At 35.4% G+C, this 24,438-nt stretch overlaps 1 protein-coding gene across 1 annotated transcript; it reads left to right on the forward strand.

Annotated features, from left to right (window-relative positions):
* The first annotated feature begins 4,858 nt into the window (after window positions 1-4,858).
* On the forward strand, window positions 4,859-22,061 carry LOC150097372 (zinc finger MYM-type protein 1-like). The gene is made up of 2 exons (XM_090407655.1): window positions 4,859-4,898; window positions 21,301-22,061. Exons 1-2 carry the CDS (start codon window positions 4,859-4,861, stop codon window positions 22,059-22,061), a joined length of 801 nt encoding a protein of 266 aa, XP_090263781.1.
* The last annotated feature ends 2,377 nt before the right edge of the window (window positions 22,062-24,438 follow it).

Consider the following 24,438-nt stretch of genomic DNA (forward strand, 5'->3'; position numbering starts at 1 on the left):
TTCGGAAGAATGTAAAATTGACAGCTGGATGTCTGATGCCTAATATTTTATGTTTGTTATGAGTATTTGAACTAAGTTGATTTGCATTATCTTGTTTTCAAAATGATGCTTAAATGTGCATGTTCTATAACCCTATATTAAATGTTTTTATTGAATTCAATTTGTTGTTTGCCTGATTTTTCTTCATTGCACCGCTCATAAAACTTATTCGAACCTTGCGGAAGCCTTAAATAATAATATTAACCTCGGCCTGTATAAAGTGAGATTGCAAAAGTTAGTTGATGATTGATTCCTCTGTATTATATAGACATCTGAATATAGGGTGGCGCAGGATAATATAAATTTCCTTATATTCGGATCAGTATCAATCAACATCTAACAAACAAAATGGCCGACTCAAAGCCAGGATATACGACACAACAGTAGCTAATGTAAGATAACTAAAAAAGGTCATTAAATTTCCCAACTTATTAAAAATAATAATAAAATAAATTAAAATAAATAATATATGCATACACACATACAATTAAAAATAAAAGGAAAGATTAGCTGATTTAAAAAGTACTATCTCCCACAAAGGGGATAGATGTAGACCATCGGATCTGTTTAAGTTAGGAGAGTGAAGTAAAGTTTCACATGTTTCTTTATAAAGCCGTTCCATGAGGAACTGACTTTTCTGAAGGACTCTTGTCTTGTTCCAATGAATGTCTAGTGTTGATTGCATGCTCTGCAAGTCCAGAACTGTTCAGGTTCAAGGTATTCAATATATAAGATGTGTTCTTCTAGCCGAATAAAAACATCTTCCTGTTTGTCCAAAATAAGATAACCCACAAGAGCAAGTAATCTGGTAGATGCTTGGATAGTTGAGATGTGGAAACTTGTCCTTTGAAAGTTAGAAAGGTAGAGATTTTTCTGATTTGATGAAAGGCAACAAAAATATTTAGTGGTTTTAAAAGTTTTGCTATTCGTTCACTAATGCCGTGCACATAAGGAATAGGAATACGAGTTATTTAGCAGTTTTGGTAGAGATACCAAAACTGCTAAAAGCTCTTGATGAACAAATTTTTATAACCATTGCATAAAAAAGTTGAAAAATATGTTATAATTCTTTCTGTAATAACTCATCTGAAGAACATAAGGAGTGGGCCCGATGAACCTGTGTTTTAATAGTTCCAGCCTTTTGACTGGGATGGTGATGAGATTCAGCATGGATATAATGGCCTGTATGAATCTTCTTAAAAACAGAGAAATGTAGACTACCATCTGGTTGGTGAAGAATTAAAAGATCTAAAAAGATTAACTGTTTATTTACTTCTTCCTCTTGGGTGAATTTAATCCTTGGATGAAGTTCATTTAATTTAGAGAGAAACTGTTGTAATTCATAAGAGCCTTTCCAGATAGCAAAAATGTCATATATATATATATTATTTATTTTATTATTTTGTAATAAGTTAGGAAATTGAATGACCTTTTTTAGCGAGATTACATTAGCTACTTAGGCAGTGCCTTTTGGAATTGTCATTATTGTTCAACTTTGAACTGTGATACCCAGGCGAAAATTATACTAATGAATAATATTTTATGTGAGTTAATTCTGTATTATTATTTAAATATGCCTACTCACAGTAATTCCTTATTGAAACACGTTAGTGTGTGTCTCCCATGATGAGTCTTATGACTAGGCTTACCATATGTCCCGGTTTGAAGGTATGGTACCAGCCAGTTTGTCATTTTGTCCCGGTTATTTAGTAAAAATTTAAAAGTGCAGAATATACATGCAGTACAAAAAGTGCAGCCTTGGAAAATGGCGATTAGGCAACACGAATACCCCACTTTGACTCTAGCCGGTACGCTACATTGCAAGTCATTGTTGAGCATGTGCAATCTTAGTTGAGTTTAGATTGCGAATCGATGTTTCTTTTCGGCGTGTTGTTTGTGATTTTTTTTTTACTTCATTAAATTAATTTAACCCCGAAATGCCAAAAAGAAACTGTGTTTACGGATGAATTAAAGGATTATTCGTTTTTGAAAAAAGTTTGTGGTCATATTGACAAAGTCAAATGTTAACAGTGCTCTTCAGAATTTTCTGTGAATCATGTTGGGCATTCGGACATAAAAAAAATCACTTGACATGTGCGAAACATAAAGCTAGTCTAGCAGCGGCAGGAACTTCCTCAGAGATATTGTCATATTTTAAAGGTGTGATCCAAGTGACAAAGAATTTTTAATAGCTGCTAAAGAAGCAACTTTTGCATTTCATGTTGCTATTCACAATCTCAGCTTTAAGTCTACTGATTGTTCATCTAAATTGATATCAAAGGTTTTTGAAACAAAGTTTAGACTGGGTAGAACAAAATGTGAAGCTGTCATTGTTAATATGGTTGAGCCACTGTTGTTTCAGCAACTTTGTGAAGATTTAAACAAAAATTGTGACGATATCCATTGATTCTTCCAACAGGAAAGAAATTAAAATTGTGCTATGTGTTGTGCGGTATTTGGCACCAGATTGTGGAGTAAAAGTTTAGGCTTTCAATGAGTTCCCGGTGAAACTGCAGAAATACTGACAAACCATTTAATATCAGTTATGAAAACTCATAACAAAAAAATTATTGGATTTTGTGGAGATAACTGCAATACCAATTTTGGGGATGTAAAACGGAGAGAAGAAAACAATATTTACAGTCGATTGAAGAAGGAACTAGGAAGAAATATTGTGGGCATTGGCTGCAGTGCTCACATCGTTCACAGCGCTCTTCAAACCGCAGTTGATGTTCTACCTATTGAAATAGAAACTTTAGTAGTCAAAATTTATAAACATTTCCACATTTATACGGTTCGAGTCACTCAACTAAAAGCGTTCTGTGAATTTGTAGATGTAGAGTATAAAAAGGTTTTTCAACATGGCAACACCAGTTTTCTTTCGCTACTTCCAGCTATTGACAGAACACTTGAAATCTACGAGGGACTGAAATCATATTTTATTTCACAAGAACACTGTGATAATAAAACAGTTATTTGATAATGATTGTGGTGAAATGTATTTGTGGTTTGTGCACGGCAACTCAAATTGTTTAACAAATCTATCTTGATTATGCAAAGTACAAAAGTGAGTGCAACAGATATTGTCATTGAACTTAGAAAATTGAAAACATCTTCAGGAAAGGCATGATAATAAATGTATACCTCAAGAAGCAAAAAAGCTTTTTAGAATACTGGAAAATAATGGAAGTATTAATATTAATACAATACTACAAGAGTTTACAAAATTTTATGACCGATGTCTTTCTTACACTGAGCTTTGGTAAAACAGTTTTGGTGGAACAGAATCTTTTACTTGGATAAACAACAATGAATTAACATGGTTGGAAATTGAAGCTTCAGGTGAAAAAATTAATGAAACTCTTGCAAATAATGCAGTAAACATGGATGAACTGTTTGATGAAGTGGTGATTGCAAAAGCTTTTTGGTCGGCAAACTATGACATTTTGAAAAATACAAGTTGCAAAGAAAAATGTATACAACTATTCAGTCATTTCAAAGAAAAGAACATTTCATTGCCCAATCTTGTCCAAATTATAGAATACATTTTCAACCCAAGCACATCTTCACCTGTTGAAAGGATATTCTCAATAATGAATAACATATGGTCTGAAGAAAGAGGTGGAATGGTTGAATCAACAGTAAAAGCTGTATTGCGCTGCAAGCTTAATAGTGAACTAAATTGTAGTGAATTTTTCGACACGATTAAAAATAACAAAGCATTTTTAAAGAAAGTTCACGCTAGTGATAAATAATAATTTTTTAATAAGTTATGTTCAGTTAAGAGTAAAATTATTACTACGAAATGTTTTTGTTAACCACTGTTATTTTGCCTTTTGAATCATAAGTACTTAGCATAGAAGGCATTACTTTCTGTTTTGAGCAAACTCAATGTCCCGGTTTGATAAAAAAAAAAAATTATAGTAAGTCTACTTATGACCATGGAGATACCAGTAATAATAATAAATAATTATTATTTTTTGAAAATTATATTTCTTTTTTTTTTTGTGTTTTCCAAAATTAATATTCCTAGTGAATAACACTATAGTAATACCTCCCCCCCCCCCACACACACACACAAAAAATCATTCTGCACAGGAAAACCAAAATAGAAATTTGATTGTGCCTACAGTTCATAATCCCAACAATCTATTTGAAAGTAAACAATGCGTAAAATTTATCCTAACAATTTTTGAAGATTTGAATATTATCCTAACAAAATTTGAAGATTGTTCAAAACTGGAGAGATATAAATGGTAAACAATCTGAACTGGAAACCAAGAATAGGGTCATTTGAACACTTATAGGTAAACAGGAGGAGTTAGTGTATGTTATGATGGAGAAGGATTTAGGCATCTTTGGTTGGAGACAAAATGGGGAAAAAAAGTTTAAGAGGAGACTGTTTTGTTTAGAAAGGAGAAAGTGACCAATCAAAATAGGGTGTTGGTTTTACATCAGTTAAAGGAGTAAATGACAGGTGCATAGAGTGTGATTGAATTAATGATAGGATAATGAGGCTTGTATTTGAATGTAATGGAAAAATTATCTCACTTATCCAGATATCATTCACCTGCAAAAAGAATGGCATAACTAAAAAAAAATAAAAGAAATTCGTTTTAAGTTATCTGCAGAAATTGAAAGGGAACCTTGAGTTCTCTTTACTGGAAGAATGACTTCAGTGACTTTCTGAGAATTGTCGCAAGAGAGATAGTGCAATAATGACATCACTGCTATCACTTTTCAGCTGCACCACTTCTATAGTGTGTTATCTCAGCTGTCATTGAGTGTTTGGTGCGTAGAGTGTACTTCATGTACAGCAATGACGACATATCTTCATCTAATCTGTTCAAGCTGCAAAGGTAAGAATAAATTTGTCTTACTGATGTTTAATTATAACTGTATTATTTTGACTCGTGACTTTTATATGATAAACTTTTCATGATTACACAGAATTATTTTATACTGTGATGTTATTCTCGAATAAATATTTTTGTTAATTAGTATTTAGTTTTCATTATTCCTCGTTATGGTGTTATTAAAAAAAATTCTCATTCACGCGGATTTCTTACCAGTTCCTTAGATGTGAGTTAATACTTACATACATACAGGTTCAACACAGTTTTTCAGCAGTGGATAGTCTGGCACCATCTTTAGTCCAGACAAATTAGGAGAGTGCATTTAAAGTTCCTGCATCCATTTGGCTAGTTAAATGGGTAACCAGAGATGCTCTTAAATAATTAAGCACAGGCTTGCTTAATTAGTGTAACTGTGATGAAGAATGGTTTTAGAGATTTAAGAAGCATCATGAAATTTCAATCCATAAAGTTTGTAATGAAAACGGTCAACAAACCACGAAGTAGCTGTCGAATATGTGGATGAATTTGACAAACTTAAATAGATGACGAGTGCCTCAGTCCTGAGCAAGTGTATAATGGTGATGAAACTGCATTATATTGGCGATGCACACTGCAAAGGACATTAACAGCAGAGAACGAAGAAAGGCCCACAGGATTCAAACAATCTTAGGGTGCTCAAACGCAACAGTCATGCTCAGATGTAAGCCACTGGTGAGGAAAAACTAAATGTCCTAGAGATTTGAAAGGCATTGAAATTTACCTTAACATAATGTGCAAATAAAAGTGGCTGGATTACGGCCGAGATTAGATTATGTTAGAATGGTTCGAAAAACCTGAAGCTTCAACTGCACATCTGTAAGTCTACTATCATTCTTGACAACTGTTCAGCTCACTCCAGAACTGAACTTTTGTTCAGTTCTGGAGTGAGTGTGATGAAAACGTTTATATTTTCATTCTTTTGTGTAAATGAAAACATTCTTTTGTGTAATGAAAACATTTATACAATGTATTTACCACCAAACTATACATTCTTACTAAACTCAAGACCCAGGAATATGCTTCGTGAAGGCAGAGTATCACACAGTTTTCATAAAATGTTTGTCAAATGTCGTATATGCTGTATGTTAAAGAATTTAACAAGAAATAAGCACTTTGGTATCTGATGCTTGTACTGGAAGAAGGTACAAACATCAGAACCAAAGAAATGCTGGCATACGTTGTGGCTGTCTTAATGTTTGATAATTCTCCTGATGAAAATGTCAATAAATTTATAGGGTTTAATTTAAGGTAACAACTTTTTTCTCCTTTCCAATGAGAAAAAAGTTCTTGAGTATGCAAAATGTGTTACAGGACCTGCTTCTAAGGGCAAGTAGGCTTAATTGAGAAACTGGCTGAGTGGATGAACATTGATGAAGAAACACCTGTTCATCACTATACTTGCTCTGAAATTATAGCTGTTGTTCTGGATCTGGATAAAAAGATAACAGAATTGTCGTATCATTTATACTAACGTATTTTATTTAATCGTTTAAAAACCCCATTTAATTTATAGTTAACAATTTTTAGGTCCATGGTTTTTTAGAGACATGAGAGAATTATAATTAGTAGGACTGGGGTACATTGATGAATTATTATTGCGTGACCTCAGTTAGTTCAGTTAATTCTGCAAGGCTCGCTGGAACCAAGGGTGCTGGAAAATTGATGTAGCTATATTACATATTAATACTACTCAACTTATGAATTTAATTGAGATTGCTTATTTTATATCTACAAATTACAGTGATAGAAAGGTTCCATGTGGTAATCTATTATTCTACAGAGTTTTTACTGATAAGTTTAATATTTCATTTTTCCAACCAGAGAAGGATCTGTGTGATCTCTGTGTTGTTTATGATAATGAAGAATGTCAGGAAAAATAAAACTTTAATGATAAATGGAAACAGCATTTAACTGAAAATGAGTTATCCCGTGCAGAGAAAAAAAGCAGATAAAAGGAGGTGTGATAATAATAGCCTTGCTGTGTATGATCTACAAATTGTTTTTCAATATTCAAACGGACATGTATCAGTTTTTATTACAAATCGAAACTGGACGTGTTTAATTTTACAATATACGATCTTCTCAATAATATTGCCGATTGTTTTATTTGGAGTGAATCTTGTGGAAACAGAAGTATTAATGATTTGGGTACCTGTGGATTTAAGTACTTGGGGGAAAATAGGCACAGCTTATTAAGAGGTACATGTAACTTTTACTCGGAAAATTGCACCGAACAGCAAAAATAAAACTAGGATTTCGTTATACATTTTTAGTGGGAATTCGATATCAAGTCGATTACCCGTAAATATTTAAAGGCCAGAACAAAGATGACTCAGCACATTCATTAATAGAGAAGAAGTGAAGAAGCAACTGAAAAGTAAACCTATGTATACTCCAGAGTCCATCTCTGTGATTAGATCTGCTAAAAGAAAAACGGAAATCGTTTCACGTGTATGAATTGTGCCCAGAAGACTTACGACTGGAAAAATGTGAATACCTAGATTAGAGTTAACCACATCGACGTCAATATACATCATTCCTCATACACATGCCAGTGTGTACATGTCATAGCCGGTTGGTTAATTTAACGGTGTTCAAAAAGATTCTTCACGATCCTTGTTTTACAAAAGCTTGTATGCTGAGCCACAATTAAGAGAAGCCATTATTATTAAAAAGAAGGCTTATGATCCCAAACCTAATTTCTGAGAAGGTGGCAAACTTATTGGAATTAGTAACGTTAAATTCCATCTCGAATATCACAGTATTACGAAATGATCTGTAATGATATTACAGATCATTTTATAAGGCTGTAATTGAATAAGAAATATAAATTTTATTTAATTTTTTCCATTGCCCTTTCATACGTCAAGGGCCTGTTTCACCATCGTCAGATACCGATATTCAACAGGTAAAATTCAGAAGCTGCATACTAAACCTACAAGTGAATGCGTTTGGCATCAAGAGTCTTGAAAAATTATTGATATAAGACCTAACAAAGAAGGTCAGAGATACTGAATTCTGATGAATGAATCGTGAGAAAGTAAGAGCAATAATGTCAGGTAACTGTGTTAATGATAAGAATGGTTATTATTATGTGATAGCCGCCAACCTGGTTGGCCGAGTGGCTAGTCGATCCGCTCTCCAGCCAAAAAGGCTGCGCGTTCGAATCCCGCCATGGGCATGGATGTTGTAACTGTCTGTGAAAATACTAGTGGTGGTGGTGCAGTTGGCTGTAGTTGATGGATAGTGGTGGAGACGGAGAATTGTGGACTGGGTGCTCTCCCTCGATAATTCTGTGGATTCCTTGGAGGTGTCACGTAATAATTATGAAGAGAGAACGTTTCTGTGTTCGACCGGTTCGGACCTATGAAGAATGTGTGAGGCACGTCTGCATAAATAAGGAACTATATAAGAACAGGGATCTGTAAGTTGTCGAACTGTGTCATGCAGACCAGTGAATGAAAAGAACGAGTACAGTATTTTTAGGAAGGATGGGAGGGGAGAGGGATGCTGCTAATGATATCAAATGTCTTGAATCCAGTTAGAGACGAGAATTATTACTGCAATAGTAACAATTTTTCATGCGATAGTGAATTTGAAGCCATCTGCATGAGGTAGAATCTAACAAGATTAAATACACAGTGGGGTGTTGTTACAGACTTGGTGGATCGGTTGCTAGTGGCAAAGAAATGGATAAAATACGATGGGTGCCAAAAGAATAAGGACTATAATTATCCGAACATTGACTGGGTAGCTATGAAATCGCATGAGAAGAATGAAACTGAATTTATTGAGTTGTTGCGAGACAACTTCCTGAAGCAGCATTTAAGAGAAAGAACTCAAGGTCAAAGAGTTTGATCTGATTATAGTGTCAGAGGGAGATTTGAATTAAAGACCTAACTATTTTGCCTCTTGTTGATGACTGATCATGCGATATTCACTTGGGAAGTTGCTGAGATTATTAATATTTCATTCAGAAAAGGTTACATATACTGAATTTACATAAGTTGGATAAAATAATTGGGATATACATAATTTGTAGCAAATTATGATCACCTGAATATACTCTGGGTTCTGTACCATGGTATCAGTTATTGGATGGGAAAAATATCGACCATGCGTGAGGAAGTGTTTAAAAAAAATAAATGATGCGATTTCAGAATGTGTCCCTAAATTTTGAAGAATAAATACAGTAGGAGTGAAATGGATGCGTAATATAATTAAGCAAGAGATTCGTAAGAAAAATGCAAGTAAAATAAAGAATGACTACTGAATGCAGAATGTGGGAGACTGATGTAGGAGTGATTGTTCAACTAATGAGCAGCCCAGGGGTGCACTGGCCATATGTGCAATGTGTGCAACGCACACAGGTGCCAAAAAGGAGGAAATACTTTAAAAAAACGTTTTTTAAAAGTGATTTTTTTTATTGGATGGAGGGATAGGGGCACCACCTAAAGTTTTGCACACAGGCGCAAGACACTACTGGCACGCCCCTGGAGCAGCCATTTTGCTAAAAGCTATCAATCTGGTATATACAACATTGAGCTCACCATATGAGGAAACTCGTGGATGAGTAGTAAGTACCAGAGCTGTTGCATAAACTGAATAAGAATTCTGCAGTAGGAACTGATGGGATATCAGCACCGATGCTAAAAAAGTTCAGTTGAACTGGCTATTCCCTTGACCAAGCTATATAATTAGTCTGAGAACAGGGAAGATTCTACAGGAGTGGAAAGAATGTATGGTAATTCCATGCACAAGCGTGGTGCAAAGACCGATGTATCCAACTATCCACCAATCAGTATCTCAGGAGTGGTGGTGAAGATTTTGAAAAAGTTAGTCAGGGCTTGCATTCAGAAATGGGTTGATGGAGAATGTCTACTTTGCAATGAACAGCATGGGTTTACTAAGTGAAGGTAATGTTTTGGTGAAGAATGTGAACAAATTGGTCAAATTCTATAATGTTACTGCTGAGTTAGACAAGAAGAATGGATGCAGCATGATGCTTTTGGATTTTGCAAACTTTTGACAATACAACATGGAATACCGGTGCATGAATTGGAGAAAATTGGATTGGATTATAAACTATTGGCATGTATAAGAGGGTGGCTGACTGAGAGAGATATAAAAAAGTGGTGTGTGTGGGTGATTCTGCAAAATTCAAGGCAACCACTGGTGTGCCTCAAGGATACATTTGGTCCTATGTTATTCATTCTGTGCATTAAGGACATTGGGAAGGATTTGACATGTGACATTATTTGCTGATGATACAAAGATAAACAGGGTAATCAGGAATGCTGGTGATATGCAATACTAGCAATGATTTGAATAGGCTCGAATTGTGGGCATGTGAAAATGGTTGTCATTACAATGTTAATAAATGTAAAATCATGCACTTTGGTGTGATTAGATATCCAATGTATTATATTGGTGGGATTATGCTAGAAGAAACTGATCAAGCTAGAGATCCTGGAGTTTTAGTAGACAGGAAGTCGAAGTTCAGGGGTCATATAGGAAAAAAATTGTAAATATAATTCAGAGAATAATGGCAGTACTGAAACGAACGTTCACATGTAAAAATAAGGATGTTAATTTGCCTCTTTAGAAGGCTTTGATAAGACCTCACTTGGACTATTGCGGGCAGGTTTGATTTTCGTGTTGATTCTAATACATTGCAGAGAGTGTCAAAAATGATATCAGAATTGTGGAATACAGTGAAGACAGATTGAGAAATTGTAGGCTTCAGACTCTAGCAAACGGGAGAGAGAGGGGGGGGGGAGTGATTTGATTGAGACTTACAAACTTCTGAAAGGATTGTACAGAATTTTTCATTTTATGGAGAATGAGGAAAGGGTGTGAGGGCATCCATGGAAGTTGAAAATGAATGCAGTCATTGTCAAGAAGGGGGTTAGCGCTGGATTTTTCTCTCATAGAGTAGTGCGTGATTGGAATGGATTGCCGTTGGATGTGTGTGCAAGTAACGTGAATGCATTCAAGAACTGGTGCGATGGCTCTTGCGAATAGTATGGCCTCCCTCAGTGAGTTCCTGTCTCCTTGGATGCCTCTTAATAATAATAAAACTCATCTGTCAATTGCATTGAATAATGATATTCCTATGGCATATTTCAAAATTTATCTGCTAAGTAGTACCATCCGACGATTGTGTAACAGGCCATTAAAGAAATAAGATGGATTTCGACTGATTTTCCGAATTAGTAGATTTTTTTGTTTGCACTTCGTTGTGTTTCCTGTTAATAGTTTTCTCATTGGCCTATTTTCTTTATTAAGTTTTTAATTAGCCATTTTCATGAGTAATAAAAAAATAACAAATGCAATTTTTTAGAACAACAGCACAATTCCAAATAGTCCAGTTAAAATATAAGTTTAAAAACAGTTTTTTACAGCTTCGACATAATCTCAAATAATTCACAGTAGAAAGGAAAATTTTGAAAGAAGGTGTCATTCATAAGTTAAAAAGAGTTGTTTTCATGGTGTCTGATTTTTCTAGCAATGAGAATTGTAATGCATGAAAATCTAATGTAACTTTACTCAAATACAATCATTTCCCCGAAGTAAATAGTAATAAGGCATATTCCAGTAATTGGACCACATTTTTTTATCAAACTAAAAGCGCAATAAAGAAATAAAACCCGACAAGTTTCGTAAGTCGTTTGACTTACAACTTCAGGGGTAAAAGGTAACTTAATGTTTAAAACAACAAAAAAAGATAAATTACTCAAATATAGTTCATACTATACAGGTATAGCCGTCTGACTGTTCAGAAAATTAAAAAATCAGAATGCAGATTAAAAGCAGTGCTAAGTTTAAACAATGCTGGATGATGCCACGTTCTGTTGTTCACGTTCATAATGTCCAAGGTCTGACTGAGGTATATTTTTTATCAAAACTGACCAAACTTGGTATAGAATTAAGCCTTGGTTTTTATTGCATTGTGTTGAAATTCTAAGCATGTTTCCAGCTTCTTTAAATTTCCTTATGTAACAGTTTTTTTTTTCTATGTGAGACATGTTGGTTTTTTGCCAGAGTACATTGTGGCCGGTGGAAGGGGAATGAAAAGCTAGACCTGATTTGTGTTCTCTTCTTTTTTGCACATTCTTTTGGTGTTCGTTCATGCGTATTTCCCCAGATCTTCCTGTTTCTCCTACGTAGCAGATTCCGCAAAAACAATAAATTTTATAAAACCTGTTTTTTTTTCAAAGGATGATGTGGATGTTTCGCGGGATATAGAAATCATGAAATTTTTTCCAGCAGCAGAAAGGCTACTTTGATGTTATGTTTGTTTAGTAATTTAACCGTCTTGTCTGTAACAATCTTGATATATGGAAGCGTGATAGCGTTTTTGAAATCTTGTTTCTGTGAGATGCTTGTAGGAGGTGCGTGGAGAATTTTTGTGATAGTCTTGGGTCATAACCTTTTTTTTTTTTGAGGATCTGTGTTAAATATTCCAATTCTTCATTGCTCTGTTTTTTGTGCTGTAAATAATAATTTTTAAAATAGTATTGAGCAATTCAATCAAAACTTTCAAACTTTTTTTCCTGAAAAATTACATTCCTTGCGTTATATCGTTCTCGCAAATGAGCGATATATGCTCCACAATAAGCTTTAGATATGGAGGACAAGACATTTCAAGAACGTTGAAACACTATTCAAAATAAGAGTGTAATCATCTTAGGAAATTTTAATGCAGAGGTTAGCAGAGAAAGAACAAGAGTAAAAGATATTTTGGGACCCTTTTGGTTTTACTCAGAAATGGGGACAAAAGATTAGATTTTTGCATCAGAAATTATCTCAAAATTAGAAACAGCAGGTTTGTGAAAGGATACCTACAAATTGACAAGATAGATTATTCATCATCATCAAATTCCTGCATGTACCCTCAAGGGATGTACAGGATATGATAGTACTACATGAAAAAAATTACATCATTATTAATTTCCTATCTACAATTTTCCTCCAAATCAGTCTGTTACTTGTCAACACTCCAATATTATCAGATCTTATATTTCTATCGTCTAAGGCACTTTGTACAGTATCAGTCCACATATATCTTGGTCTTCCTCTGGGTCGTTTTCCTGCCAACCTGGCAGAGAACACTTGTTTTTGCTAATCTTTCCTCGCCCATTCTGTTTAAGTGACCATACCACCTGAGATTAGCTCTGCTAATGCATTCCTGGATGCTGACAATGTCAAGTTCTTTCCTAATATCCTCGTTTTTAATATGATACTACCATTGGTTTGGTTTTACTCAGAAATGGGGACAAAAGATTAGATTTTTGCATCAGAAATTATCTCAAAATTAGAAACAGCAGGTTTGTGAAAGGATACCTACAAATTAAAAAGATAGATTATTCATCATCATCAAATTCCTGCATGTACCCTCAAGGGATGTACAGGATATGATAGTACTACATGAAAAAAATTACATCATTATTAATTTCCTATCTACAATTTTCCTCCAAATCAGTCTGTTACTTGTCAACACTCCAATATTATCAGATCTTATATTTCTATCGTCTAAGGCACTTTGTACAGTATCAGTCCACATATATCTTGGTCTTCCTCTGGGTCGTTTTTCCTGCCAACCTGGCAGAGAACACTTGTTTTGCTAATCTTTCCTCGCCCATTCTGTTTAAGTGACCATACCACCTGAGATTAGCTCTGCTAATGCATTTCTGGATGCTGACAATGTCAAGTTCTTTCCTAATATCCTCGTTTTTAATATGATACTACCATTGATGCCATCTGTTCACGCCTCTAATCTTTCTCATGACTCTCATATCTGCAGTCTCTAGTCTTTGGTCAAGTGTTTTACTTCTGACCCAGCTCTCATATCCATAAGTTAAAACTGGTTTGAACACTGTCTTGTATACAACTAATTTAGTGTTCTAATTTCTCTCTTATTCCATATGAATTTATTCAATTGACTTCCCACCATACCAGCTTTGCTGATTCTGTTGTCTATTTCTATATTTAATTTACCATCTTCAGTAAAAATCGTGCCTAAATAGCTGAAATGTTTTACTTGTTCCTGACATTAACATCTCCAATTTTGATATCATGTTTAATACCACTTTCCTTCATAATGTGATCCATATAGATAATGAATAACAGAGGGGATAATGTACATCCTTGTCTCACACCAGATTTAACATTAAACCATCTTCCTGTACTTCCTTCAATTCTAACTGCTGACTTACAACTCAAATAAAGACTAAGTATTGCTTGATATAATGTCCCATTGACACCATATAACTGCAGCGTATTGAATAGCTTCTCTCTTGGGACCTTGTCATATGCCTTTTCCAGATCGACAAAACTTAAATACAGATCTTTGTTATATTCCCATGCTTTCTCGACTATTTGTCGTAAAGTGAAGATCTGATCCTGACAGCCTCTATTTGGCCTGAATCCAGCTTGTTCTTCACCAAGCTTTTCTTCCACAAGTTTTCTCAACCATTTCTCAAGTATACTTGCATATATCTTTCCAGGAACACTCAGTAGGGAAATACCTCTGTAATTCTCACATTCAGTTTTATTTCCCTTTTTATATATGGGTATTATGAGAGCTCTATTCCAATCATCGGGAATTCGTCCCTCTGCCCAGGCTTTCTGAACTATGCAATGCAGCCACTGTAAGACTCTTATACCACCATACTTCAGCATTTCTGGTCGAATATCATCTACTCCTGCTGCCTTTCCACATTTCAAGCCTTTGATAGCTTTTTCTACTTCAAGTATGGATATGTATTCCTGACTGCATGCCTGGTCAGTGTTTTTTACCACTGTGCTGTCATCACTGCTTGTTTCATTTAGCAGTTTTTCAAAGTATTTACTCCATACTTCAAGGATATCTTTTTCTCCCGTTTTCATGTCACCTTTATCATCTCTAATTCCTTTTATAGCACTCTTTCCTCCATTCTTAAGCTTCTTCAACAACCTCCAGAATATTTTGCCACCTTCTTGATATTTATTTTCTATATTCTTGACAAAGTCCTCCCATGACTTTTGTTTAGCTAGTTTTACACTGTGTTTAGCATTCTTGCATTTGTCTCTATATTCTCTAAGAGCACAAGCTGACTTATTTGACAGGAACTTTTGGTATGCTTTCTTCTTTTGCTTCACTGCCTCTTTAACCTCCTGTGTCCATCAGGGAGTTCTGATTTTTTTATCCTTGCAAACAACCTCAGCACATGCCTCTCTGGCAGAATCAATTAATGTTTTCTTCAGAGTTTGCCACTCCAAGGTTTGATTCCTGTTCTCAAACTCTTTCATTTTTCCTTCAATAATCTTTGTGTATTTTAGTCTACAGCTCACATCTGAGAGCTGCTCAACTTTTATTCGCTTTAAAACTTTCTTGCATGTTATTCTTTTCAATATGAAATTCAATTTTATCCTGCTCAAGACTAAATAGTGATCACTTCCAATTTCAAATCCTCTGTACACTCTGGTGTCCTGCACCAGGGAGAAAACATCACTATCAACAATAACATAGTCAATGAGACTTTTCTTATTCCTAGCCTCTGCTCTCCATGTGAATTTGTGCACATTTTTATGTTGGAACATGGTGTTAGCAATAACCAGTCCATGTCCTGAGCAGAAATCCAACAGATATTTGCCATTATTATTAGCTTTGCTCTTTTCTCCAAATTTTCCCAAAATATTTTTGTATGTCTCACAATCATTTCCTACTCTGCTATTTAGATCCCCAACAAGGACCAACTTTTCATTTTTCATTGTGTCAGTTGCTTTTTCTAAAGCCTCAAAAAATTCCTCCACTTCTACCTTAGTAGAGCCTTCTGTGGGACCATAGGCACAAATAAGTCTCATTGTCCAGTTCTCCTTTCTCATATTTGCCCACATTACTCTACTTGAGACTGACTGCCATTCAAGAAGATTAGCCTCGTATTTTGTGTTGAATACTCTGGCTACTCCTTCTTTTCCTTGATTGTCATTGCCTGAATATAACATTTTGTATTTATTGCTCAGAAAGATCTCACCAGTTTTGGTCTTTTTTGTTTCAGTTGCCACTATTATGTCGATCTGGTACTTATCTAATTCCTCAGCTAGCTCCATTTCTTTGCCATTCAGGCTTACATTGATAGTACCGATCTTTAACTCTGGTGATGTTGAGTTGCGGTTTATTTTCAGATTCGATTTTAAAAAAAAAATGGAAGCAGGATATTCATGGACATCAAAGTTGTGATGTTTGTTGCTTTAGATCAGGCATGTCAAACTCGTTTACCTCCAAGTGCCAAATTAAGAATTATATATCAAGCTGCGGGCCACAACAGAAATAAAGAGGAAACAGATTTTTTAATATTAACATTAGAGTATATAAGTACAAAATACAACCATGTTACAAAAATACATATAAAATATAAAGTTTACATATTTAAATAAAATGATACATATCATTTTTTTGAAGAAACTTGACAACGGTTTTCATTAACGAAATCTTCAAAATTTGGTTGAATTTGTTGAGCTGTAGTTATTTTCAATGTTGCTTGCACATACTGGTCTGTTAATCTTGATCTTTCCGCAGTTTTATTATCGTTTAAAGTTCGCATAAATATGTGCTGAGCAGTATGTGCAAGCAACATTGAAAATAACTACAGCTCAACAAATTCAACCAAATATTGAAGATTTCGTTAATGAAAACCGTTGTCAAGTTTCTTCAAATCTTCATGATGCACATAACACATTGGGGGTATCGATCGACTTATAAATAATTATAGAACTTTTTCAATTGAAGGTGAGTTAGCCGATCTCATACGGATGTAGCAGGTTTTTTCTCCCGGAAACTCTGGTGTTTCATCCCGCATACAGACAAATCAACCCTTCAGAACACACGCAATTTACAGACAAAAAATACTAGCTGTGGTGGAGGTGGTGGTTGTGGGCAACAGATGGCGGTGATGTAAGTGATTGGTAGTAGAGGTTCTGTGTAGTAGTGGAGATGGAGAGCTGTACAGTAGGTGTTCTCCCATGATGAGTCTTCGGACTCCTTGGAGGTGATACGAATAATATTAACTTTGGAATTCCAGCATCCATATATTTTGGTTTCGATACGGAATCGCACTGAATTTCGATTAATCCCAGCTGTAAATTGTCATTAACAGTTTCAACATCAATCGATAGAGGAGAAGTAAATAGGTGAAACTCATTTTAATATTTCTTAAAATCCAAAAATTCTTTCTCATTCATTTTCTAATAACTTAATTTGATTGGCATATTCTGAAAATTATGTTGAAAATTGTTATTACCTTGTTCTTTGCATTTTTTCTTTTAAATTTGTAGTAACTCCTTTAACAACACCAGTCATGACAGGAGCCATCAGTTGCAAGACAAACTAGCTTTTTTAAGTAAATTGTATTCATTCAAAACTTCCATAAGGAAGTCAAAAATATCAACTCCAGTGGTTGTATCGTGCATAGGAATAATTTCTAGAAGTTCTTCACTGGCTTTTAAGTTCATATCACATCCACGAATAAAAACAGCCAGCTGAGCGATATCTTTACGTCTGTACTTTCGTCAATTGCAAGGGAATAGGTCTGAAATGTTGGAATTATTGATTTTAGTTGATTCCTTAAGTTCCCAGCTATATCATCAATTCTGCTAGCAACGGTATTTCGAGATGAGCTTATACTTTTAAATTTCTTTAATTGATTAGGACACAACACTTCAACTGCTTTAATAATACATTCGCGAATAAATTCCCCTTCAGTGAATAGTTCGACTTGCTTGCAATTAAATGTGATAACAAATAACTGGTTTTTACCATAGCTTTATTATCTTCAATAGGTTTGGTAAATACACTTTGTTGATTTTGAAGTGTCAACTTTAATTCTGACAATTTATCTTCACGATTTTTTTTTTATTTTTTATTTTTTAAATAACGAAACCTGTGGTGCGATCATAATTAAAAGAAATACACGTATTAAACGACGTTCTTACTATTCCTAAAGTATGGGAAATTGTCGAACAAAATTTAAAAAAAAAATCAGCTAACGCCTTTTTATTCCCGTATACGGGAGTAGGCGAGGCCATTTTAGCCCTATCTAACTTTTGGAGACTGAGTGGGCAGTTCAATCTCCACTGGTACCAATCAGAGACAGATGGCCCAAAGCTATCACTAATTAAGCGGTACGCAGTGAAGAGTGACGGCTCAAATATGCCGCCATTTCGTAGTCCCTAACCCTAACACAATATATTTTAATGTCTGAAATAATGTGGGTTCTACGGTCGATTTTCTTGAGTTTACAGGACAAAAAACCCGAGTTTCCGGGAGGAAAAACCTGCTTGTCCGTGCCAGAGATCGACTAACTCGGGAACCGGTCGAAAAAAGGCTTAGAAAAATTTCCTCTAGTCGCCGACTAAACTCGAAATGAAGTCTTTCTTCGTGCGGCCAAGCGCGGTGGTGTGCAAACGCCACACCCACTGAGCTACACAGGCTCACACAAAACACAGGTAGCAATTTAATAACTTTGTTTGGGATGCCGTCAGGTCTAGGAGCTTTTTTATTTTTTAAATGTTGTATGATGTCGTAGATTTCGGGTGGTGAAGTAGGTGTGAGTTGGCTGGTACAAGTATCACACTGTTTTAGTACGTATCTGACGGCGGTGGATTTTATAAATATGATTGAAGTTCGGGTTATCATAAGATGGACTGCACTGCTTTTCTAAGTTTTTGACTATAGTTTCAACTTTTTCAGCATCTGAGTGAACTATGCCTAAATCCGATTTGAGAGGAGGAAGAGTTTTATTTTTATTTTTGATATTTCTTAACAGTTTCCAAACGGTTTGATCACTGGGTGAAATGGAAGCTAATTTATCTTCCCATAGTTTGTTTCTGTGGGCCTTCAGTGTATCTCTCAGTTTTTAGTGAACAGTGAACTCAACCGATTGAATAGTGAACAGTGTCACTATTCAATCGGTTGAGTAACGTTTTATCCTGGGCAGCCCTGGTATTAAAGTATCGTTTTCTTGCCTTATTTTTTCCCTGATTAAGTTCAAATATCTTCTGGTAGTCTTTTAGGCTTAGAAGTAGGCGTATTTGAGGTGATAGATGATAAGGCTGCATTGATTTGTTGAGTAAATTTATTGATTGCAGAATCAATTTTTTCTTTAGAGTTAATATGAGGAACAGGACCAAAGTAGTTTTGGAGTACATTGGATAGTTTTTCCCAAGGTGTGAGGCAGGGGGGGGGGGCATTCCCTTTTGATTGCCTAATTGGAACAGAATAGGGTTGTAATCGGAAGTTAATTCGTCAAGTGAATCCAAGTTGTACTGGAATTTGACATTTTGGAGGACAGCTATATCTAGGACGTCGGAGGAGCCAATTGGACTGATAGGAGTTGGTATAGAAGGACCAGCCACAGCTATGCAATTAGAACTTGAGTAGTTAAACAGTATTCGCCCATTTTTGTTGGTAAATTTACAAAACATCCCTCCTGTTCCAGGCAGGATGTTTTGCATTGAAGTCTCCAGCGATGATGACCGGTTTTTTACTCCAAGGATGGCATCCAGATCTGAGGTCAACAATGTTTTTGATGGAGGGTGGTAAGCAGCAAACATTTTTAGGTTTCCAGTTGAGTTTGTGAAGACATTAATGCCTGTGATTTCGAGGTTGGTGGTTGTAGGGTTGGTTATTAAATGATGGTTGATATAGTTTTTGATAATGGTGGCTGTACCTCCACCTCTGTAGTCAACTATGTCGTTTCTGTAAATCTGATACCCTCTGCTTTTTAGATTGTCCGCAGGCCTCAGGTGAGTTTCATTGATTAGAAATATGTCTGGATTATATATATTGAATTCCTGGATTTCCATAACTTTATTTTTGATACCATTGGCGTTCCAAGCGATAATCCTAAGCGAATCTGGGGTGATTTTTTTCCTATGCATCAGAGAGTGCAGATAATATGGATTGGGTTTGCTGTAAGAATCTTTTTGCAACACTTAGTGATGGATTTGAGTTATTGAAATCCTGCAGCATATTTGCGAGAGAAGAGGTGATAATAGCTGATAGATTTCAATGTGGATTAGCCAGGTTCTGGGTTTGTACTATCTGTTTGGAGCAGGCCACATCAGCATATGTTCTCGCTTGATGTTGAAGATTCATTTTCTTAAGAGGCTCAGTTAATGGCGGGCGAGCACCTGTTGTCATGTTCTCACTCTTGGAAGACTGAGGAGCCTGAACTTCAGGAACTCTCGCACTAGATGACGAGGTAGATTGATTTTTGGGTTGTTCCATCTGTTTTTGGGATGATGTATACTCCCTCTATAATTAGCAGGGTGAGGACTCCTACAATTAGCACACTTAGTTGGGGTGCAGGTGTTTGTGGGATGATTCTCACCAGATTTTAGGCATCTGTACTGGGCTTTGCATAGCTTCTGGGCATGGCCAAATTTTTGGCATCTGTGGCACTGCCCAGAAGATGCTCTCTTTCTCAATGGTTCTGGGGTGATTTTAAGTCCACATATTGAGTTTAGATTGTATATGTCTTTGTAAATATTATGAATCTCTATTAAGACTAGAGGCATAGGTGTCTTATTTGATCTGAACATTCTAGTGACCTTTATGGGAGGTAGATCCTGTAAGTTGAGGCCAGGATCTACCGTGTCATTCATCCGTGTCAATATCCTCGGAGACACTTCGTAGGACCACTTTCAGAATTTTTTCGGAGGCAAGTGAAAATGTGTGATATTGTGTTCCTCTTGCGTCCAGCTCCTTTGTAAGATTTCTATAATCAGCCACCGTGGCGGGCTGAATTTTTATGCCCTCATCTACATTTTTAGCTGATCTATAACTTATTTGTAAGTTAGCCAGTGCCGGATTTACGTATGAGCTAAAAAAGCTACAGCATAGGACCTCGCAATCTGCAGGGGCCTCAAATAAAAAACAAAAAAATATATAAATTGATAAAAAAATATTCCTAGAAAAATCACTCAAATGAAGTCAGACATATCACGATGATAATTTCAAATAATTTTAAATATACAAAATATAACAAAAGTTTTTTTTCCCTCTCAAAAACGTATTAATTAAAATTTTTATCTTTAATACCCAAATAATTTTTAATTAATTTTTAAAATCATTATTTAGAAAATGTTTGTAATCTTTTATTTTCTGCGTTTACTTCTGCTATTCCATTTCCAACCACACAATGAAGCGAACATTTGTAAGCGGATACCAGAAAAGAAAAAGAAAGCAGCAGCTTGAAGACGAATTCAAAAAAGTAACAAAACTTGATATATATATATTTCACCGCAGCAACGAAAGATGATCCACAGACCCATGGAGAGTAGCCAATTCCAAAACAACCGCCTGTTGTCTCTGTGATCATAGAGTCTGGAATCACAGCTGATGGAAATATTGTAACTGATCCCAGTGTGAGCGTTGCTGCTGTTGGAGAACCGACATCTACAGTTGAAACAAAAAAAATTCACGAAACTTTGCTTACATACTTGACAAGAAAGCGTGGTCAAACCTTAGACTCGGGACTAGGAAAACAAATAAAAGTAGAACAGCTTTATTGGAGGAATGGGCTTGAGCGTGTTGTTGCAGTGATATGCACATTAGCAGAACGTGGTCTGGCTTTTAGGGGAGACAATAAAACTTTTGAATCGCGAAATAATGGCAACTACCTTGGTTTTTTAGAATTGATTGCTAAGTTTGATCCATTTCTTTCCAATCACATAAAACAACATGGAAACAGAGGATCTTGGTCTCCTTCATATTTGTCAAAGACAGTATGTGATGAATTGATCCAGCTTATGTCTAATAAAGTAAGAAAATCAATTTTGGATGATCTGAGAAAGGCTGGTTACTTCAGTTTGTCTCTGGACTCTACGCCAGATCTTTCCCATGTGGATCAACTAACTGTTATAGTAAGGTATGTATCACCTGGTGATGGTTTACCTGTTGAACGTTTTCTGACTTTCCTAGAGTTGGAAAATCACAGTGATGAATATATGGCAGGTATGGTGGTGGATTGTCTAAGTAAGGACTGCAAAGTTGATTTCAGCAAATGCCGAGGACAGTCATATGATAATGCAGCGAATATGGCTGCAAATACAAGGGAATGCAACAAAAAATCCTATCCTTGAGTTAAACAAGCATGCTATATATATTCCGTGTGCCTGTCATTTACTAAATCTTGTCGGCCGTGCTGCTGTAGATTGCTGTTTAGATGCAGTAAACTTTTTTGCTGTTGTTCAAGAAATATACACTTTCTTTTCATCTTCTACAAAGAGGTGGTCTGTGATGTTATCTTTCTTGAAAACAGACTGAGATACCAGAGTACTAAAAAGACTGTGTGACACTAGGTGGGAAGCAAATGTCAAAACAGTGTCTGCCATAAATGTGAGTTATAAGTCCATCATAGATGCTCTAAGTCACATTTATGATGACAAGAATGAAAAGGGAGCTATAAGACTAGAAGCTGGTACTCTTCTGGAAAAAATGGAGGAACTAGAGTTTGTTTTACAGAGGTACAGCTACGAAAAGCAGTAGATACGTTAATAAAAGAGTATCCGCACGATATTGATATTAATCTCACGAGTGAACTGAGGCACTTCCATGAGTATGTCAAGCAGAATTATCCTGAAAAAGAACATTTTCAACACAAAGATATGTATCAAATCATCTTTCAAGACAAGATTGAGTTAATTTTCCCTAATGTGGAAGCAATATTACGACTATTCCTGTGTTTAATGGTAACAAATTGTTCAGGAGAAACATCATTTACAGAGCTAAAGAGAATAAAAAATGAATTGAGAGCAGCTATGTCTCACGAAATATTGTCTGCACTTAGCATCATGTGTATAGAAAGCAATAAGTTACGTAGCATATCTTTTGATGACATAATTAATGATTTTGCTTTTGGGAAATCAAGAAAGAAAATGTTTTAAGTTATATCTTAGAGCCTTTTAGAGGATTATATAATATAATTATTTCTATTAAATATTGTTGTATTATAATAATTTATCCACTCGATATTTTCAATATATATATATATATATGTACCTCTATTAGTTGGAATTTTGGGTACCCAATTTTATGTGATGTCTGCTGTCAAATTTTCACCTGAATAAAAGATTAATTTTTTATATACTACCAATTATGTTGTTATATTAATTTAATTTTAATTTTTATTTTCCTATTTTAATTTAAAACTTTCTGTTCTATGAGCCTTATTTGTCGTTTTTAAAACCCTTTAATTATATAATTATTTCTGTGATTTTGTAAACGCATATTTTATTATTTTTTTAATAAAAATTAAGAGACAATATATTTTCATATATTAAAAAGGCGTATATATTTTAAATTTTTCTGGGACCAGCTGATGTAATTTAAAACAGTAGGGGCCTCTGGGTTTTGTATAGCTTAGGGCCTCACCAAGTCTAAATCTGGCCCTGAAGTTAGCCATGGTGGTTCTTAGTGTTGTCCATCTCTGTTTTTCCCTTTGGATAATCGGTGGCACCTTTTCATTGGGGGGAGGCAGAGTGATCTGAAATGGGAGCGTCCTCATTCATACCAACATCATTTGTTGGCTCAGCAGCGAGAGTTTTTCGCTTCTTACGAGCGTGGATCTCTCCTTGATCAAAAAGATTAGAGGCAGAGACAACTAGATTGAGTTTTCCTCCATTTGAGAAGATTCTTCATTTTCCTCAACATCGACCTCGGGTGAAGAATATAAGTTTAAGTAGCCGGGCCAATCTCGTTCAAATTTTTTGAGAAGCTTTTTAACAAACGTTAGTGCTAGCCCTTTATCGAGTGACTCGATAATGATGTCGAGGTCGATCATGCTAGTAGGCCATTTCAGCTTGAACTTCTTTTGGAGTTTATTAATGCGTATAAGAGTCGGCTCTTTATCGAGCAAATCAGTGACGATGTCTAGGTCAGGCACGCTCATATCGATTTAATTGCGTGTGAGTGCTAGTAGAAATCCCGCAAGTCTAGAGACCTGCCAGCCGAAATTTTGTAGAAAATCCCGCAGCCACAAAGGACTGCAAACAATACCAAGCGTAGGCTAAACGAAGCAATGGCAATTAAATTGCATCAGAAATCAAAAACCATGCGAAACCTTGTGCTACTATCAGTAATCATGCTCGGTAAAACTCGATATTTATGCAGTGGTGTAACAAGATTTTTTGATATGACAGAACATTATTTCCTTTAGAAATTGCAGAGTAGTTTGGCGTATAAAGTAATCTTAAGTGGAAATGTTAATTTTTTTAAAATATGTTTATTTAATTCGGTGTTGTCAAAAGTTAAATAACCATATTGGTTACATGAGCCCCCCCAAAAAAAGTTTTTTTTTTTTTGGGGGGGGGGGGCTCATGCGGCCCAGGCCGCGTGTTTGACATGCCTGCTTTAGATGGAAATAAAGCAGAATAAAAATAAAAAAGATGGAATTAAAGTAAAATAAAATAAAATTCTTATAGCCACCTTTAATGTGTGTGTATATAGGAACTGAATGTG

This window comes from Typopeltis vanoorti, chromosome 17, assembly GCF_054136105.1.
Source record: "Typopeltis vanoorti isolate ZY-2024b chromosome 17, IOZ_Tvanoo_1.0, whole genome shotgun sequence".
NCBI classification, from domain to species: domain Eukaryota; kingdom Metazoa; phylum Arthropoda; class Arachnida; order Uropygi; family Thelyphonidae; genus Typopeltis; species Typopeltis vanoorti.

Bases quoted from the DNA above. Each gene is read 5' to 3' on its own strand.
- LOC150097372 (XM_090407655.1), top strand. From the start codon at position 4,859: ATGACGACATATCTTCATCTAATCTGTTCAAGCTGCAAAG. The intron at 4,899-21,300 runs GTAAGAATAAAT...CTGTGATCATAG, and splicing joins AATCTGTTCAAGCTGCAAAG to AGTCTGGAATCACAGCTGAT.